The sequence below is a fragment of the Oncorhynchus mykiss genome, chromosome 21 (assembly GCF_057628025.1).
Source record: "Oncorhynchus mykiss isolate SJ-2025 chromosome 21, ASM5762802v1, whole genome shotgun sequence".
Lineage (NCBI taxonomy): Eukaryota > Metazoa > Chordata > Actinopteri > Salmoniformes > Salmonidae > Oncorhynchus > Oncorhynchus mykiss.
Window position 1 is genome coordinate 40,344,217 of NC_143042.1, and position 20,909 is coordinate 40,365,125.

The 20,909-nt window shown below is 40.6% G+C and overlaps 1 protein-coding gene across 2 annotated transcripts; it reads right to left on the reverse strand.

The window, feature by feature from the left end:
• Window positions 1-5,817: 5,817 nt before the first annotated feature.
• On the reverse strand, window positions 5,818-20,890 carry LOC110500589 (uncharacterized). Of its 2 annotated transcripts, none has more exons than XM_021578007.3 (8): window positions 20,603-20,890; window positions 15,307-15,437; window positions 14,781-14,934; window positions 14,235-14,334; window positions 13,886-14,061; window positions 13,127-13,260; window positions 9,518-9,656; window positions 5,818-7,284 (listed from the first exon to the last, which is right to left on the reverse strand). In XM_021578007.3, the coding sequence occupies exons 2-8, from the start codon at window positions 15,328-15,330 to the stop codon at window positions 7,241-7,243; spliced, it is 771 nt and encodes a 256-aa protein (XP_021433682.3). In that variant the 5' UTR covers window positions 15,331-15,437; window positions 20,603-20,890; the 3' UTR covers window positions 5,818-7,240. The 2 variants fall into 2 exon arrangements, with proteins under 2 accessions (XP_021433682.3, XP_021433681.3); XM_021578006.3 differs by lacking the exon at window positions 20,603-20,890 and adding an exon at window positions 15,815-16,090.
• Window positions 20,891-20,909: the final 19 nt, after the last annotated feature.

Genomic DNA, 20,909 nt, shown 5'->3' on the forward strand with positions numbered 1-20,909 from the left:
TGCCAAGATCGGTGTTGAAGAACTTGACTGGCCTGCACAGAGCCCTGACCTCAACCCCATCAAGCACCTCTGGGATGAATTGGAACCAGTGAAAGCTGGTGACTTGAAAAATTGAGGAGGATGGCAGACCGACGGTATAGGCGCGGAACGCACAGAAATGACTAAGTGTATTTCAAAACTCGTCAAAGACGAATTATTTTAACCTAAAGCATTTAATAAAGACATTTATAGTATGATATTATGAGGAATAGGAATGAGAGGGATACTTGCACAGTGTTGGAAAGGGATCACAGCAGTGATTGAATGACAGTATGAGGCGTGAATTGAGGTGTTCAGAGACTTGACCACTGCAGGACAGGATTTAACACAACACACTACACAGTTTGACAAAAGAGCTAAGAATGAGTTAGTCCAAGCAAGGAGTAAAATCATTGATGTGTAATAATGTGTTTGTGTATGTGATTGACTCTACATACAGTAATGAGAAAAATTTGATAGGAGTACTCACAGTGCTTGGAGGGGAAACTTGCAATGTGCCAGTGGATGAGCAGGCACACGAGATGAGGCTTCAGTTCATGTCAGGAGAAAGTTGACAATGGTAGTGGAGTGGATTAGTCATCACCTCTTAATCAGGGAACACGAGGGGACTTAGCTGTAAAAAATGTAAAACATTCATTTTTAAAAATTCATATTTTTATTTCACCACCTTTATTTAACCAGGTAGGCTAGTTGAGAACAAGTTCTCATCTACAACTGCGACCTGGCCAAGATAAAGCAAAGCAGTGCGACAAACAACAACACAGAGTTTCACATGGAATAAACAAACATACAGTCAATAATACAATAGAGAAAGTCTGAGGTAGTTGGATGGGCTATTTACAGATTGGCTATGTACAGGTGCAGTGATCTGTGAGCTGCTCTGACAGCTGGTGCTTAAAGATAGTGAGGGAGATATGAGTCTCCAGCTTCAGTGATTTTTGCAGTTCGTTCCAGTCATTGGCAGCAGAGAACTGGAAGGAAAGGCGGCCGAAGGATGAATTGGCTTTGGGGGTGATCAGCGAAATATACCTGTTGGAGAGCTTGCTCCAGGTGCGTGCTGCTCTGGTGACCAGTGAGCTGAGATAAAGTGGGGCTTTACCTAGCAACGACTGATAGATGACCTGGCGACAAATATGAAGCGAGGGCCAGCATGAGGGAAGGATGCTTTGTTGCGAAATAGGAAGCCGATTCTAGATTTAATTTTGGATTGGAGATGCTTAATGTGAGTCTGGAAGAAGAGTTTGCAGTCTAACCAGACACCTAGGTATTTGTAGTTGTCCACATATTCTAAGTCAGAACCGTCCAAAGTAGTGATGCTGGACTCTGGATTCTGTGGAGAAACCGTACCCATTACATGAGGAAAACTGTTGTAATGAACACTTGGAGTATGGTGGGCTGAATTTTCTGGACATTACTACCTAAAATAATACTTTTAAGATCAATTGGATAAAACAATTCCTAAGAAGACCCACTTTTATGTGGAATTTTATTCCTCATGTCTTCTCTACTTTTGGTGGCCTTTACTTCATGTTGGTTTGCAATTACAATATTGACAAAGGTCCAGTGAGACTTTGCTTTTCATCAGCAGGTTTTCTTGTCATGGTCCTTAATTTACAAGCATAATTTTTCTCCACACAGATATTATATATGGACTCATCGGGATATATTGTATAAAAATACTTATTTGTTTTTAGAATATTGGTTCCGAAATATTATCCTATTGGTGAGCCAACTTGTAAATGCAGAGTTTTTTAAAACTTGGTTATAAGGAATTCTTATCACTTTACAAGGTCTGTCGTGGAAAATTGCAAGATTATGTTATAATGCTTGTAAGATTATATTATAATCTTTGTATTACATTATAATAGTTGTTACATTTGACAGAATAGAGTATTGTGTGTGTGTTCGACTGAGGATGGGCCTCTATGAGATAGCACTGACAGAGGAGATTTAGGATGTCTTTGGGTAATAAAGCCTAAAGAGCATTCCAGATAGTTAAGGTAATGTTTTTGTGCTATACCGTACCAGGTTGAGACATGTTCCAGTTTGGAGTAGAAGGGGGCCAGACACTGGTCTTTACAATGAGAACTGTTGACACAGCAGTAACTATCTGCTATGTTTTATAGATATCTTTCATACAAATCTTAACCTTTGTGAACTGTTCCTAAGATCTGTGGTTCGTTATGTACGTTGAGAGGGGTGTATCTTGGCTATAAAAGATCTTTGTACTTTTCTATGGTTCATTAGAAATGGCGCATCATTGAAAGTGAAAAAGGCTATTTCAAAACTCTTTTTAAAAAGATGTAGTTTAAGTGTAACTGACTGGTGTGTGAAGTTTGTAACTCTCTCCTCCTTTGGTAAAGCAGAAAAGGGCCACCACAGGTCCCTGTAACACCTAAAGATTTTGCAATTGTTTCAGATGCCATTCCCTCATACCTTCCATTAACCCTGTTGACTCATCAGTAGGGAAGATTTGTTTCTCTTTTGGTCCATTCAACAACAGAGCAATACAAACCTTATTTCAGTAGGAGGTTGTATCTATTATACCTTATGTAATGCCTTATTGGAATGGTTTGATTGATAATATATTTTGGAAAAAAGTTTGGATGTTGCCACACACATACCTACTTATTAACAAAATTAAGGAATTTTCCTTTAAAATTGTTCATAAATATTGTCCTGCCAACCACTTTGTGAAGAAGTTTAAGGAAAACACAAAGTCAAATTGTACCTTTTGCAATGACCACCCAGAAACTTTTTTGGCATTGTATTCATGTAGGAAACTATGGCAAGACATTAGTAGATTTATAATTGAACAACACATTTATGAAGATTTTACACTATTGTGGAGAGATGTACTGCTTGGATTCTTTACCTACGATAGAAAAAAGCTGAAACAATTTTATGTAATTCATTTCATTATTCTTTTGGCCAAATGTCATATTCACAAATGTAAATTTACAAACAAACACCACATTTTCTTACCTTACAAAAACAAATTGAACTATATTTTAAGACAATGAAATACTCTAGTAACAAAAAAGCTGTTATAGTTAAGTGTATGTATGTCCCTTAAGGTCCTTGTGTAATGTGATATTGTACCTCCTAGCCCAATTGTCCTTTGTATATTATTTATATATACTTGTGTTCCCACATGTACTTCCTGTACTGATTAGATATTTTTTAAGTATGAGTATTAAAACACAGCTCTTGTAACAAAAAAAAAATGTAATACATGAATCAATACTATTGGTTCCCCTTTACATCTGTATGAACATTTCACAACCCTTGGACCAATAAAATGTGTTCAAAATAGCTTTTCATTGGCTCTATTGGCTGGCGAAATTGTCCGTCAAACGCATATCTTCACTCCTGATGATATTTTTGTTTGTGGGTTTATTTTTGTTTGTGGGTTCTAAGCGAGACACAATCAGAAGTAAGTATTTCTCTGATTTAATTCTGCTGCTGAAATTATGTTTTGAGGGCGAGTGCTAATCAAATGGCTAAGTAGCTAACCCGCTATTTTAGGCTAATCCAGAATCTGACAGATAATGATTAATCTCCTGTTTATAGCTCCCCATATTATCTCTGCTTCTTGGCTAACTTGTCATTGGCATAAAGAGTGAACAGATAAATCAGATGTTGCAATAGTTTAAATGGCTTTCACATTAGATTTCTACTAAATAAACTCGCTAAATTTGCTAGCTGCAGTGTCAACCATGTAGTTAGCTAATGTTAGTTAGATCAACCAGTCAGTCCAGTGCAGCATCATCCCACTCCAGGAAAATACCCTTCAAACTGGAAAGGAGAGGCTTGGAAGAGGAGGATGGAGGGTAAATCCTATCTTGGCAGGAAAAAGATGATGGAGTTGACTATGGCAATTGATATCTGTGAGTATGGCAATTGATATCTGTACTGGTTGATTATTTATTACTTATGTGGGTGATTCTCATGAAACCATGTCTGTGATGAATTCAGCTATATATGCTTAGTTTTTGTCTCTAACTTGTTTTGGGCTCCAATATTATTTTTGTGTTTACTCAGTCTCATTACCGTAACACGTCCAGGTCAATTTTGCAGGACTTTACATGCATTTCATTTATAAAGTGTAATGTGTTACATATTCAAAGACAGTTATCATTTCTGGGTATTCACATTATAAACAAGTCTTTTTTCAGACAGAAAAACGTGTGTCCAAGCACTTGTTTCTCATTATCATCGTGTTTTTTTTACAGTTCCTGTAAAAAATATTTTTTTTTATTTTTTTTTTACCCATAATACATTACTAAGAGAAGATCAAAGATGGCTACAAGGTAAGCAAGTCTTTTTTCTTTTATTACGTTTTAATTTGATAATTGTCCTCTTACACACCATTTACCCATTTTAGATTACCATAACTGTGTAATATTTATGTTTGAGAATAGTGAAACTATTTACAGTATAATAGATTAGAAAGAGCATGAATTGATGATGTAAGTTTTCTAGCTGAGTCATAACGGCTTGGTTAGCTAAATTTGCTATTGGCCTTCTCATTACCGTAATGCTCATTTATCAATACCATGCCATATGGTTGTCTGTGACAGTAATTCAAAGTTCAGTTACGGTAATGACAGAAACTGTTTCTGATGCATGTACAATGTAACTCCATCATACTATGTGCGCAACAGATACACTGCTAACCAAACAACAGTTCAAGGTGCATGCACACTTGAATTAAAAAGGGCAACTGCAATGCAATTATTTACTTTTTTCAGGTTTTTCCCAGACCTAAAAAAAATGGTCTCCTGATGGGGTTTAAGCATTGTTAGCACATCCAATTTTGTTGTTATTTTATTAGAAGTGTTATTTTGAGAGCATAAACCTGAAGGGAAAAAAATCTGAACAATCACAATCCCTGCATGACCCTTTCGCGTCCCACCACTGCTAAAAAACAAAGTAACAATTTTTATAATTTTTCAAAGGCACATTACAATTAAAAATCCAAAGTTTATCTGTTGTTTTTAGAACACCAAAAGTGGTGTTCGGTCAACAGATGTCCCCATCCTAGACCATATGTTTTGAAAACCCGGCTCAGCTATAACAATGCAAACCATTCAAAATGAATTAAAAATAATTTCCAGACTTGTGGTGTTTATCTTTTCCACTGACCACTAAACTTATTGGTGTTCTATTAGATTGTAATCTGTCATGGTCCAAGTATATTGATTATATTGTTGTAAAGATGGGAGAGGTTTGTCTGTGATAAAGAGATTATCTGCTTTTTTTTAACATCACATGCAACCAAACAAGTCCTGATAAGCTCTGGTTTTGTCACATCTTGACTATTGCCCAGTTGTATGGTTAGGTGCGACAAAAAAGGACCTAGAAAAGCTGCAGCTGGCCCAGAACAGAGCAGCACGTCTGGCCCTCAAATGTCAATAACATGCAAGTCAGTCTCTCCTGGTTCAGAATGAAGGAGATATTGACTGCATCCCTGATGGTCTTTGTAAGATGTGCTGAAAGTACCAAATTGTCTGTTTGGCCAGTTAACACATCGCTAAAAACCTATACCTACCCCACAATACATGTAACTAGGGGGTCTCGTCACAGTCCCCAAGTCCAGAACAGAGGCAGGGAGACGCACAGCACTGTATAGAGAAATGACTACATGGAATTATCTTCCACCTCAGGTAAGTTAGGCAATCAAAATCCGTTTTAAAAACAGATAAAACAAACCCTCAAGGAACAATGCGGACTGAGAGACACACACATAAACCCAGACATTTTTATAATTATATATTTTTTTATTTTCTCCTTTTTACAAGATGAATACAAACCCCAAGCCAGATGTATGTCTCAACACCAACAGGAAAAGATCAACACCATATAATTTCCAGGTCTTGTTTGGTGCTTATCTGTATCATTCATTTTTGGGGTTTTTGCATATAGGTGTCTATACACACAATAAATGGCCTGGGATGTGGATTTAAATGGATAATTAAATAAACCAATATGTAATGTGTGTTAATTTTATTTTACCCTTATTTTACCAGTTAAATTGACTGAAGTCATTCTCATTTATAGCAATGACCTGGGGAATAATTACAGGGGAGAGGAGGGGGGATGAATGAGCCAATTGGAAGCTGGGGATGATTAGGTCGCCAGATTGGGAATTTAGTCAGAACACCAGGGTTAACACCCTTACTCTTACGATAAGTGCCATGGGATCTTTAGTGATCACAGAGAGTCAGGACACCCATCTAACATCCCATCTGAAAGACAGCAATCTACACAAAGCAATGTCCCCAATCACTGCCCCAGGGCATTGGGATATATATATATATTTTTAGACAAGAGGAAAGAGTGCATCCTACTGGCCCTCCGACACCACTTCCAACAGTATCTGGTCTCCAGAGACCGATCAGGACCAACCCTGCTTAGTTTCAGGGGCAAGCCAGCAGTGGGGTACAGGGTAGTATTCTGCTTGCTTCCTTACCCTGTAAGCAGTCTATTAACAAGAGAACACAGCAATCCTTGCTTGGGTTTTGTTTACCTGGTCACGGTCTCCATCTTTTTAACATTGATAGCACAAAACCAATTTAACTGAATATCTGTGATATTAGCATATTTCACATTTCATGTCCAAATCATCTTAAACTAACTTTATTGAGCTAGACAATCAATTTTTGGCACTGGGATGATTTGGACATGGAATGTGAAATATGCTTATAAAAATCGGGGATATCCACTTGCAGTGGTTTTGTGCTATAAACCAAAGCATGGACTGCTGTCTTGCCTTGTCCATTGACTGCTTACAGGGTAAGGAATCCAATGTACGTTTGTAATTTCGGTGATTTATCCCTTTTAAGTCTACTTTTGAGACATAAGACTACTTTTGAGATGTGCAAACATGTGCCAAACTTTACATTTTTTGAGTGTAATGCCCCTTTAGTGGATGTGCAATAATCTAGAACAATCTGATTAATCTAAACTTCTTGTTATCTTGGCAGATAAACGTCTTGGCAGATAAGAAAAGAAAGAAGGCTGCATCAAAAGCTAGGGTGGAGAAGCACAGAAATCCAGAGCTGCTTGAGCAGCACAGAAGAAAGGAAAGAGAGGTATAGAGAGAGGAAAAATTGCAGTCATGAGTGGTTTCAGAGTTGGAGTGCTGATCTATGATCGATTGCAGAGCTCCCACTCCGGACACTCTTAAGCAGTGCAGTTAGGGTCCTCGGGGGAATCTTGGGGATAAACTTATTTCTGTGCCTGAAAAAGAACACATAAAACATAAGCCCAAAATGCACCACCAAAATGAGTGAAATCACATTTCCTATATCTCTTTTCCACTCAATCAATCTAAACACATTTACATTTGAATCATATAGCGGTCACTCCTATCCAGAGTGACTTGGCGTTAGTGCATTCATTTTACGATAGCTACAGTAGGTGGGACAACCACATATCTCAGTCAAAGTACGTACATTTTTTCTCAATAAAGTAGCTACCAGCAGTCAGTGCTAGCAGAGTGCTAGCAGAGGGGGAAAAACTCAAGTGCGAGTTCACAAAAGGCAAGTGAGTTAGTATTAAAAATCTACACTGCTCAAAAAAATTAAGGGAACACTAAAATAACACATCCTAGATCTGAATGAATGAAATATTCTTATTAAATACTTTTCTCTTTACATAGTTGAATGTGCTGACAACAAAATCACACAAAAATTATCAATGGAAATCAAATTTATCAACCCATGGAGGTCTGGATTTGGAGTCGCACTCAAAATTAAAGTGGAAAACCACACTACAGGCTGATCCAACTTTGATGTAATGTCCTTAAAACAAGTCAAAATGAGGCTCAGTAGTGTGTGTAGCCTCCCTACAACACCTCGGCATGCTCCTGATGAGGTGGCGGATGGTCTCCTGAGGGATCTCCTCCCAGACCTGGACTAAAGCATCCGCCAACTCCTGGACAGTCTGTGGTGCAACGTGGCGTTGGTGGATGGAGCGAGACATGATGTCCCAGATGTGCTCAATTGGATTCAGGTCTGGGGAACGGGCAGGCCAGTCCATAGCATCAATGCCTTCCTCTTGCAGGAACTGCTGACACACTCCAGCCACATGAGGTCTAGTATTGTCTTGCATTAGGAGGAACCCAGGGCCAACCGCACCAGCATATGGTCTCACAAGGGGTCTGAGGATCTCATCTCGGTACCTAATGGCAGTCAGGCTACCTCTGGCGAGCACATGGAGGGCTGTGCTGCCCCCCAAAGAAATGCCACCCCACACCATGACTGACCCACCGCCAAACCGGTCATGCTGGAGGATGTTGCAGGCAGCAGAACGTTCTCCATGGCGTCTCCAGACTCTGTCACGTCTGTCATGTGCTCAGTGTGAACCTGCTTTCATCTGTGAAGAGCACAGGGCGCCAGTGGTGAATTTGCCAATCTTGGTGTTCTCTGGCAAATGCCAAACGTCCTGCACGGTGTTGGGCTGTAAGCACAACCCCCACCTGTGGACGTCGGGCCCTCATACCACCCTCATGGAGTCTGTTTCTGACCGTTTGAGCAGACATGCACATTTGTGGCCTGCTGGAGGTCATTTTGCAGGGCTCTGGCAGTGCTCCTCCTGCTCCTCCTTGCACAAAGGCGGAGGTAGCGGTCCTGCTGCTGGGTTGTTGCCCTCCTACGGCCTCCTCCACGTCTCCTGATGTACTGGCCTGTCTCATGGTAGCGCCTCCATGCTCTGGACACTACGCTGACAGACACAGCAAACCTTCTTGCCACAGCTCGCATTGATGTGCCATCCTGGATGAGCTGCACTACCTGAGCCACTTGTGTGGGTTGTTGACTCCGTCTCATGCTACCACTAGAGTGAAAGCACCGCCAGCATTCAAAAGTGAGCAAAACATCAGCCAGGAAGCATAGGAACTGAGAAGTGGTCTGTGGTCACCACCTGCAAAACCACTCCTTTATTGGGAGTGTCTTGCTAATTGCCTATAATTTCAACCTGTTGTCTATTCCATTTGCACAACAGCATGTGAAATGTATTGTCAATCAGTGTTGCTTCCTAAGTGGACAGTTTGATTTCACAGAAGTGTGATTGACTTGGAGTTACATTGTGTTGTTTAAGTGTTCCCTTTATTTTTTTGAGCAGTGTATATCTTTGGGGGGCGCTGTGTTATTATATAAGATACTATTTGAAGATGTAGCATTCCAGCCATTTTAGAAGATGGGCAGGGACTCTATTAAGATGACATATACTATTATAGAGACTATAGACTACTGGTATATATATATATATATATATATATATATATATATATATATATATATATATATATATATATATATATATATATATGTTTTATTCTATTTGTCTTCTATTTTATTTGATAACGGGAACATGGTGGTATGGTAACACAATCGGTAACACAATTACAGGACATCACTGTCTGTGTTCTGAAAGAGGGAGAGCATGTAGAGAAAGAAAGAGGAGAAAGTACCATAGATTTCCTCTTCGCTCCAGTCGCTGCCTCCCTCCCCACACCATTTCGTATAGACTGCTTTAAGCTTGACTCTGTACTGGCATCTCTGGTCATATGAAACCTTCCCTGGTACACGTTCCAATTGTATTTCCTTACCCTGGAAGAAACATACACCGAACCATAAGTGGAACTCAAAGTGTACTATTTGACTGACACACCCATGCACGCACACACACAGCAGATGTCCAAAGCCCTTTATTCTAACACATTCAGTAGGTCTGTAAAAACAATGCAAATACTGTCCAGTGACTAAAGCTCTATTTTTATTGGTGTAATTCGCATACGTGGCCGGTCTCAGGTTGACAATAGCAGAACGCCCATCCCCTCATCTGACACATATTCTGTCTGCAGCCAGCTAATCTTAGGCCTCATTAGCTGTGTATTTGTTCATGGATCATTAAGTATGATTACAAAACACAGTTTCTGAAAAGTTCCCTGTTGCAAAATAGATTTTTATCTCCGTGAGACTAACCTGTACAACAATGGCACGGCTGAGTGGCGTGCAGTGCCTTTGGAAAGTATTCAGACCCCTGGACTTTTTCCACATTTTGTTACTTTACAGCCTTATTCTAAAATTGATTAAATTGTTTTATTTCCCCTCAACAATCTACACACAATACCCTATAATGACAAAGAAAAAAAATAGGTTTTTAGAAATGTTTGCTAATTCATATAAAAAAAAACTTCAATATTACATTCACATAAGTATTTAGACCCTTTACTCAGTACTTTGTTGAAGGACCTCAAATCAAAATCAAACTTTGTCACATGCCCTGAATACAACAGTGAAATGCTTACTTACAAGCCCTTAACCAACAGTGCAGTTCAAGAAAGAGTTGAGAAAATATTTACCAAATAAACTAAAGTAAAACATAATAAAAAGTAATACAATAAAATAACGAGGCTATATTCACGGGGTACTGGTACCGAGTCAATGTGCGGTGGTACAGGTTAGCCGAGGTCATTTGTACATATAGGTATGCGTGAAGTTCATAGATAATAAACAGTGAGAAGCTGCAGTGTAAAAAAAACTATGGGGGGTGTCAATGTAAATAATCCGGTGGCCATTTGATTAATTGTTCAGCAGTCTTATGGTTTGAAGCTGTTAAGAAGCCTTTTGGTCCTAGACCTGTTACTCCGGTATTGCTTGCCGTGCAGTAGCAGAGAAAACAGTCTATGACTTTGGTGGCAGGAAGCTTGGCCCCAGTGATGTACTGGGCCGCACGCACTACCCTCTTTAGTGCCTTATGGTCAGATGCCGAGGAGTTACCATACCAGGTGGTGATGCAACCAGATTGGTGCAGCTGTAGAACTTTTTGAGGATCTGGGGACCCATGCTAAATCTTTTCAGTCTCCTGAGGGAAAAAAAGGTGTTGTCGTGCCCTCTTCACTTGGTCTTGGTGTGTTTGGACCTTGATAGTTTGTTCGTGATGTGGACACCAAGGAACTTGAAACTCTTGACCCACTCCACTACAGCCCCGTCGATGTTAATGGGGGCCTGTTCGGTCTGCCTTTTCCTGTAGTCCACGATCAACTCCTTTGTCTTGCTCACATTGAGGGAGAGGTTGTCCTGGCACCACACTACAAGGTCTCTGACCTACCTACAGACTGTCTCATCATTGTTGGTGATCAGGCCTACCACTGTTGTGTCGTCAGCAAACTTAATGATGGTGTTGGAGTCGTGTTTGGCCACACAGTCGTGGGTGAACAGGGAGTACAGGATGGGACTAACCACACACACCTGAGGAGCCCCAGTGTTGAGGATCAGCGTAGCAGACGTGTTGTTGCCTACCCTTAACACCTGGGGGCGTCCCGTCAGGAAGTCCAGGATTCAGTTGCAGAGGGAGGTGTTTAGTCCCGGGGTCCTTAGCTTAGCGATGAGCTTTATGGGCACTATGGTGTTAAACGCTGAGCTGTAGTCAATGAACAGCACTCACAGAAGTGTTCCTTTTGTACAGGTGGGAAAGGGCAGTGTGGAGTGTGATTGAGATTGCATCATCTGCGGATCTGTTGGGGTGGTATGCGAATTGGAGTGGGTCTAGGATATCTGGGAGGATGCTGTTGATGTGAACCATGATCAGCCTTTCAAAGCACTTCATGGGTACCGACATGAGTGCTACGAGGTGGTAATCATTTAGGCAGGTTACCTTCGCTTCCTTGGGCACAGGGACTATGGTGGTCTGCTTGAAACATGTAGGTATTACAGACTCGGCCAGGGAGAGTTTGAAAATGTCAGTGAAGACACTTGCCAGTTGGTCTGCACATGCTTTGAGTACACGTCCTGGTAATCCGTCTGGCCCCACGGCTTTGTGAATGTTAACCTGTTTAAAGGTCTTGCTCACATCGGTTACCGAGTTATTCCACAGTCGTTCAGAACAGCTGGTGGTCTCATGCATGCTTCAGTGTTGCTTGCCTCGAAGGCAAAAGGCATTTAAAAAGAAAGGAGGACCAAGGCACTCTTCATATAATTAATTAAAATGCCTTTATTCGTATGGCATGTTTAATAGAAACAAAGTTTATATGAAGAGTGCCTTGGTCCTCCTCTCTTTTTGATTACCAATTTACCCCTTTTACCAAAGAGCACCTTCTAGCTACCAAAATGTACTATTGTGTACCTTAGTAGCGCTTCCCTTCCTCATCTTTCTACTAGAAAAGGCATTTAGCTCGTCTGGTATGCTCGTGTCACTGGGCAGCTCACGGCTGGGTTTCCCTTTGTAATCCGTAATAGTTTTCAAGCCCTGCCATATCCGATGAGCATCAGAGCCAGTGTAGTAGGATTCAATCTTAATCCTGTATTGACACTTTGCTTGTTTGATGGTTCGTCTGAAGGAATAGCGAGATTTCTGATAAACATCCGGAATAGTGTCCTGCTCCTTGAAAGTGTTAGCTCTAGGCTTTAGCTCGATGCGGATGTTGCCTGTAATCCATGGCTTCTGGTTGGGATATGTACGTACGGTCACTGTGGGGACGATGTCCTTTAGTCTTCTTGGGTATGACGCTAGAAGCTTGGCACACCTGTATTTGGGGAGTTTCTCATATTCATCTCTGCAGATCCTCTCAAGCTCTGTCAGGTTGGATGGGGAGCATTGCTGCACAGCTATTTTCAGGTTTATCCAGAAATGTTAGATCGGGTTCAAGTCTGGGCTCTGGCTGGGCCACTCAAGGGCATCCAGAGACTTGTCTCAATTCCACTCCTGCATTGTGTTGGCTGTGTGCTTAGGGTTGTTGTTTTTGCTCTAAACTGTGGGACCTTATATAGACAGGTGTGTGCATTTCCAAATCATGTCCAATTAATTGAATTTACAACAGTTGGAGTCCAATCAGGTTGTAGAAACATCTCAAGGATGATCAATGGAAACAGGACGCACCGTATCTTAATTTTGAGTCTCATAGCAAAGGGGCTGAATACTTATGTAAATAAGGTATCTGTTTTTATTTTTGTTAATTTGCAAAAATGTCTAAATCTTCTTTCTCTTTGTCATTATGAGTTATTGTGTGTAGATTGTTTTCATGGATATATAAAGGGTGACATAAATAAATAAAAATATCCACACATCCAGGGCTTACCAGAGACTCTTGACACTTGTTGTATTTTAAGATGAAATTCCAGCAGTGGACAGCGCCTATGTCCGGAGGGTCCCAGCTCAGGATGAGATTCCTACCTTCCTCTGTGATCTTCACCTTAGGGGCCGGGGGCTTGACTGAAGGGAATCAGACAGATAGTATAACATTAGATAAATGAGAGTATTATTAATAAACAGTATTGCATACTTGAGAGAATAGTCGTATCATATAATTACTCACTGGTTGGTCTACTTTCATAAAGATAAAGCTTTTTTATATTGACGACTGTCACGAACGTCATCTTGAAAATGACCGGACCAAGGTGCAGCGTGGTGAGCCTACATTTTTCTTTATTTTTTAAACGTCGCCAACAAAACAATAAACAACAAAAACGAACTTGAAGCTCCGTAAGGCTATACATGAATTAAACGAAGACAACAACCCCCAAATGAGAAAAGGAAAAAAGGCTGCCTAAGTATGATTCCCAATCAGAGACAACGATAGACAGCTGTCCCTGATTGAGAATCATACCCTGCCAAAAACAAAGAACCAGAAAGCATAGACTTTCCCACCCGAGTCACACCCTGACCAAACAAACATAGAGAATAAAAGGATCTCTACGGTCAGGGCGTGACAACAACATTTTTACTGACTTCACTTCCTGAGGCAAATGTGTTTGAATGTTTTTCAGATCATACCATGAGGATATCGTAAACATTTGTTTTTAACTGTTAAAAAAATGTGGTATGGAGTTATTCTTACCATGATATCTAGGAAGCACCAGGAAGTTATTCTGTACAGATAAGCCATCGAGAGTCCCATTGACCTTGAAGTAGACGTCATATTGAAGGAAGGATCCTCTCAGGTGACATCCTGTCCTCTGACCATCTCTGTACTGGTACTCACTGCATGCTGCTATGTGGGAGGGACCAAGGTATCTGAAACATAAGGGATGAGAGGGATGACAATCTGTCACTGCTCAGCTAAACCGACACAGCTCAACTGACAAATATTCAGTGTTCCAGGAGTTATTTTACCAGTTCAGTTGTTATCCGTTGAATTGGGTAGGGATGTATTAGGGGATTTTGACAGGAAGTAGAATAGTTCTCACCCATAGTAGAGCTGGAGGTCTGAGGCCTGATTGACTGGAAGCCAGCTGCAGTTCATGGCCTTAGAGGAGTAGAGGGAACACTGGAAGTTCTTCACCAACTCTGTTATAAATAAATAAATATATATATTATATATATTTGAGAGAGAGAGAGAACAGACTCATGGCAGACTACAAAAATAGGATCTGACAAAGAGAGAGATGGAGATTGAAATGTTGACCTATTAAGGTTTTCCATCCAGCATAGCCTTAAGCTGTGTGGCTGTTTGCTCAACCCTGTGTTCAATATTTTATTGGATGTACAGTATCTACCGTAAACTAGAATTAAATGCAAGGGAATTTCAAACATGTAAAACAATATTAATCGCAGCACATTGTTCATATTACAGTAGACACATTGGATATAGTTCAGAGGGGTTCACCTGTCCCAATTCATAAAGGGAAAACTCCTTCCACTTAAGCCAACTTTTCACTTAGTCTCCCTCTGAAATCATTGCATGACTAAGTGAAAATTCAAAGTTAGGATTTGCCCCAGTGATTGTTACCTACCTGTGGGTTTAGTGATGGATTTGCTGACAGGTTTGCTTATGGTTCTACCTGTACAGTGTTTGGGGTTTGTTTGCACTGTGTAATTCACTGCATCTTCCGTAGAGAGTCTATACTCTTTATACAACTTGAAAGTTGTCTCTACTTTGGGTCTCCTCTGCAAAGAAAAATGTTATCTGTAATTTCAAATTCAGTGTTATATCTAAGATTAATATGGTGTATATTAAAATGGCCTACAGGTTAACATCACTTCATATCAGATGTTTCTCATACTTTAAGATGTTATAATTTATAAAGTAGCTATAAAAGAAAGGTTTTGAAATTGGTGAATAAATATTTTACTTGGCTTTTGATATAAATGTAATTGTGATTCATATTTTGCATTTGATTGTTTTCTATAATATGCATGAATATGTGTCCCCATTCAGTCTATGCGTGCAAACCAGTCTGTAATTAAATAAATTCCAAATTAATATTTGTATTAAAATAAATGTCCCTTTCGTGGGCCCGAGTGAAACAGTCGACTCACCTCTCCGATCGTTGTAGTGATCATGTAGTTCACCTTGCATGATGCATCTAAATTATTTGGTGCATTCCACGACAGCTTTATACGGAATTCAGACTCCCACGTCAATGACAGATTGAGCGGCTCAGGGAGAGCTGAAGAGGTGACAAGAGATGAGCAGTGTAAACTACCCTGTATGGCAATGTGATGACCGACTGCTATATATATTGATCCACAAATCTGTTTGGAGTATGCCCTACTTAGAATTTCTGAACAACATGACTCACGGGGGAAAAGTAACAACAACAAGCATAACCCATATATATGCTTTATAGTTAGGCTACATCAAAAATAATAGGCAAATAATCATAGCCCGTTTCAAATTAACATGTTACAATGGATGCAGATTTGGCTCGGGAATCCAACATGTACTTTCATTTTAAAAGGCTTTCCTACTGAAAATGATTAAACAACTTCTGCCACATACAGTAGGACTTAAAAAGGTAATGTAAAGTTCACACAATTGCATTACCTTTCTCAGCTGCAATCTCTGTTGCGACGAAACAAATAAAGTATTGTAGAACCAAGATACATTTCAAAATCATGTTGTCCTGCACGGAATTCCAAAGGTAAGGATCTCAGAATTGTCAAGTAGTGGTCTCCCAAACTGAGAGAACAATGCAACACTGCCTCAGATCTGATTGGTCACAGGATAGTGATTGATGTCTCAATCACAGAGGTTATAAAAAGATCCGGAGTTCTGCTGGTAATTTGTTCTACCTTAAAAGTGATGAATATACATACTGCTGGGAATAGGGCAGGGCAGCGTGTGTGTGTGTGTGTGTGCATGCAACCAGACATGTTGATTCTTGCCAAAGCAGGATTCAGGCAGATTAATCTCAATTCATTATCTTGTTTTCGGAAAACCAGCTGGTTGCCACATCAACACTAGCTAACCCTTCCAGCAACCCCTTCACAGCTAGGTGGCTTCTTACAGGCAGAAGGCAAGTTCTTAACTGACTTTTAAAGATGGAATCCTTAATGCCCTTACAAAAAAAAGATTGCAGTTTTGAAACTGCCATAAAAGTGCAGTAACTGAAGTCGACTATTGTATTTTGGACACCAAGGTAAAGAAGGTTTGAAGTTGGATATTCAACGGATATTCACGCTTTCAAATGTAGTTTGAAAGCTATTGACTTGAGCCACAGGCTCCAAATAAGTGTCATTATGTTGGAAAAATTGCGCAGGACGTTGCACAGGTCTATTTTCATGATTTGGACATTAATTCACTTTCCAAAGCTAATAAACATGTGGAAATGTGAGCAGCATTTTTTATTTCTAGTTGAATTAGTTAGGGAGCGTGAACAAAGTACAAACTCTTTTTACATTTGAATTTCAATAGCTCCTTGGTCATGTGACCTACTTGACCCAAACAAGGTCCAGAATGTCCACTGACTGCCCTTCTATATTGCACACCCTTTAGTTTGTCCATTTTCATCTAACAAGATTTTACATAAATTTTTCAAAATGTAAAATTTCAATAGCTCCTTGGTCATGTGACCTAGTGACTTCAAACAAGGTTCAGAATGTCCATTGACTATACCTTCATATCGCACACTCTGATGTTTGTCTACTTTCATATCATGCTATTAGACTTAAATCTGTAAGCTTTGCAGGCCTTCATTTCACATGGGTGTTAAACATTTAAGTTAACAAATGTTCCAGCCTCGCAATAACTATCTTTCACATGGACACTGAAAAGATCCGCGAATGGCTGTATGTGGAATGGATCAAGGATAGGAGAGGTGTTCGAACAGAGGTGCTTAAAGTAAGGGGCACAGGTAGGCCTCATGAAAAACAATGTTTCATATGCTCTTTTTATTCACAGTAATAGGCAGTGATTTGTTAGAGTGAGCTTGATAAGGTGAAATAATTATTTTCATAGCATCACTTTCATATACTGTATATTAAGACAAATCCTTCTACGTTGAGTATTAGAACACAGTTTCCATAAGCTGATAATGACTTGATTTGAGTGCATTCACAACAAGCCACCTGCAGACAACTTACAACATGCAACAGTGCATTTGAGGGTCGTTTTTCTGATGAAAATAGTTATTTGATGCATGGCCTACTATTTCTAACTGGAAAAATAAATTCCTACGTCTTGTGAGTAAAATCCTTTTCCCAAAATTGATTTAGGTACATGTTTGTGAAGAGGTATGAGGGTTGTGATATGGGTCATTTAATAGCAAAACCATTTAAGGGATCAATACCAATACCAATAACCATCAGACCAAGTGTTTTTGGTTGACCCTGCTGGACAGAAAGAGAAGAAGGAATCAGAACACGCTGCATTCAAATTCAGGTCTTAGTTATTCCATTGTACTGGATCTAATACATAATAGCATTTTACCTACATTCATGAGTGTAATATTTTTTGGGACATACTGTGAAAAACTCTTGGCTGCTGGCTGTGTCACTTTCAGACATGCGCAGACCAGACTGAAAGGGGAAGGGTAGCTCTTGACTTGATCCACAGGGGTTCTCTGTAAAGAGAGAGTAATCCAAAAGGCAGACACACCCCTTGACTTTCAATTGGCACCGTTGACCTGTATGTATATTCTCTCCTGATAGGCACTTTAGTCAGACTGTGCACCACAGAGCCAGAGGTATGAGGAGAGACATCCTCCTTTGTATTTATGGGAACAAATATTTCCTAACACTTTGGATCCTATTCTTGGACAGTTAGAAGACACAATGCAACATGTATTTTTTATTTTTTACTAATTACTGTCCGTGAGTAACCTCAACCTTGTGGGTCTGTGGGTGTTTGGGCCAATAAAGTGGCAACTCAATTCTACCAGTGACGAGTCTCTCATGCCCCTATGAACGGGGGCAGAGGGCAATAGCTTTTCATCTAAACCAGTCCTTTTATACCGGAGTACACTAACCCCTAATTGGGGCTCTTTTCTTGACACACAGTAACAGTTTACCAGATAAGAAGTCAAGAAGATCAAAAAGTAGATTGTTGTAAGGGTGTATTACATCCTGTGCTGCCACATTGTCATATCCATTCTGGATTCTGAGTGGTAAAATCATAGTCGAAAAATGCCTCTATGTATGTGTATACATTTTCCCCCAAGCCAAATGGGTTGGAGTTGCAATCTACTGCAGAGTTCTGTCATGCTATCCAGGTCTATGCCCAAACAGTTCGAGCTAATACTTTTCCAGAAGTAAGTCTCTCACTGTTGCAGCTTGTTTACAGACCCCCCCGAGCCCTGGACACCATATGTGAATTAATCCCCCCCATTTATCTTCAGAGTTTGTACTGTTAGGTGACCTAAACTGGGATATGCTTAATACCCAGTCCGTCCTACAATCTAAGATAGATGCCCTCAACCTCACCCAAATTATCATGGAACCCTCCAGGTACAACTTCAAATATGTAAACTCAGGCACCCTCATAGATATCATCCTGACCAACCTGTCCTCTAAATACACCTCTGCTGTCTTCAACCAGGATCTCAGCGATCACGGTCTCAATGCCTACATCCGTAATGGGTCCGCGGTCAAACGACCAGTCAAACACTCCCTAAAACACTTCAGCGAGTAGGCCTTTCTAAATCGACCTGGCCCGGGTATCCTGGAAAGATATTGACCTCATTCCGTCAGTAAAGGATGCCTGGTTATTCTTTAAAAGTGCTTTCCTCACCATCTTAAATAAGCATGCCCCATTCAAAAAATGTAGAACCAGGAACAGATATAGCCCTTGGTTCACTCCAGACCTGACTGCCCTTGACCAGCACAAAAACATCCTGTGGCGTACTGCATTAGCGTCGAATAGTCCTCGCGATATGCAACTTTTCAGGGAAGTTAGGAACTTATCGGCAGACTCAACAGCCTTGGTTTCTCAAATTACTGCCTCGCCTGGTTCACCAACTACTTCTCTGATAGAGTTCAGTGTGTCAAATCGGAGGGCCTGTTGTCCGGGCCTCTGGCAGTCTCTATGGGGGTGCCACAGGGTTAAGTTCTTGGGCCGACCCTCTTCTCTGTATACATTAATGATGTTGCTCTTGCTGCTGGTGAGTCTCTGCTCCACCTCTACGCAGACGACACCATTCTGTATACTTCTGGCCCCTCTTTGGACACTGCGTTAACAACCCTCCAGACGAGCTTCAATGCCATACAACTCTCCTTCCGTGGCCTCCAATTGCTCTTAAATACAAGTAAAACTAAATGCATGCTCTTCAACCGATCGCTGCCTGCACCTGCACGCCCATACAGCATCACTACACTGGACAGTTCTGACTTAGAATATGTGGACAACTACAAATACCTAGGTGTCTGGTTAGACTGTAAACTCTCCTTCCAGACTCACATCAAACATCTCCAATCCAAAGTTAAATCTAGAATTGGCTTCCGATTTTGCAACAAAGTATCCTTCACTCATGCTGCCAAACATACCCTCGTAAAACTGACCATCCTGCCGATCCTCAACTTCGATGTCATTTACAAAATAGCCTCCAATACCCTACTCAATAAACTGGATGCAGTCTATCACAGTGCCATCCGTTTTGTCACCAAAGCCCCATATACTACCCACTACTGCAACCTGTACGCTCTCGTTGGCTGGCCCTCGCTTCATACTGGTCACCAAACCCACTGGCTCCAGGTCATCTACAAGACCCTGCTAAGTAAAGTCCCCCCCTCATCTCAGCTCGTTGGTCACCATAGCAGCACCCACCTGTAGCACGCGCTCCAGCAGGTATATCTCTGGTCAAAACCAATTCTTCATTTTGCCGCCTCTCCTTCCAGTTCTCTGCTGCCAATGACTGGAACGAACTACAAGAAACTGGAAACACTTATCTCCCTCACTAGCTTTAAGCACCAGCTGTCAGAGTAGCTCACAGATTACTGCACATAGCCCATCTATAATTTAGCCCAAACAACTACCTCTTCCCCTACTGTATTTATTTTGCTCCTTTGCACCCCATTATTTTGTATTTCTACTCTGCACATTCTTCCACTGCAAATCTACTATTCCAGTATTTTACTTGCTATATTGTATTTACTTCGCCACCATTGCCTTTTTTTGCCTTTACCTCCCTTATCTCACCTCATTTGCTCACATTGTATATAGACTTACTTTTCTACTTTATGTTTATTTTACTCCATGTGTAACTCTGTGTTGTTGTATGTGTCGAACTGCTTTGCTTTATCTTGGCCAGGTCGCAATTGTAAATGAGAACTCGTTCTCAACTTTCCTACCTGGTTAAATAAAGGTGAAATAAAAATAAATAAATTGTCTGGTTCTTACCTGTGTCTAGTTTGGGCAGGTACTTCTCTTTCTGGGCAGGGTTGCCATACAGCAGGATGCCCTTGAAGTCGATGAACACCCAGGGCGATGCCAACGCACAGGTCGTGCATTGGGAGGGAACTACTTGAATTTGCCCAATAACTCCAAACGAAAAATGTGAGTTTCTAACGGTTTCTGTTGCAAAACGTTAGAAACTCACGTTTTTAGTCGGAAATTCTGAGACTAATGAATACACCCCGGACTTCGGCAGCACGAGAAAGTCTGGTTTCCTTATTTCAAAGTGGGAAGAGTCAAGAAAAGAAAACTT

Excerpts from the sequence above, each read along its gene's own strand:
- LOC110500589 (XM_021578006.3), bottom strand. The coding sequence starts at position 15,887 with ATGATTTTGAAATGTATCTTGGTTCTACAATACTTTATTTGTTTCGTC. Across the intron at positions 15,438-15,814 it reads AGAGATTGCAGCTGAGAAAG|CTCTCCCTGAGCCGCTCAAT; the intron begins GTAATGCAATTG and ends TCACCTCTTCAG. Across the intron at positions 9,657-13,126 it reads ACAAGTGTCAAGAGTCTCTG|GGTAAGGAAATACAATTGGA; the intron begins GTAAGCCCTGGA and ends TGTTTCTTCCAG.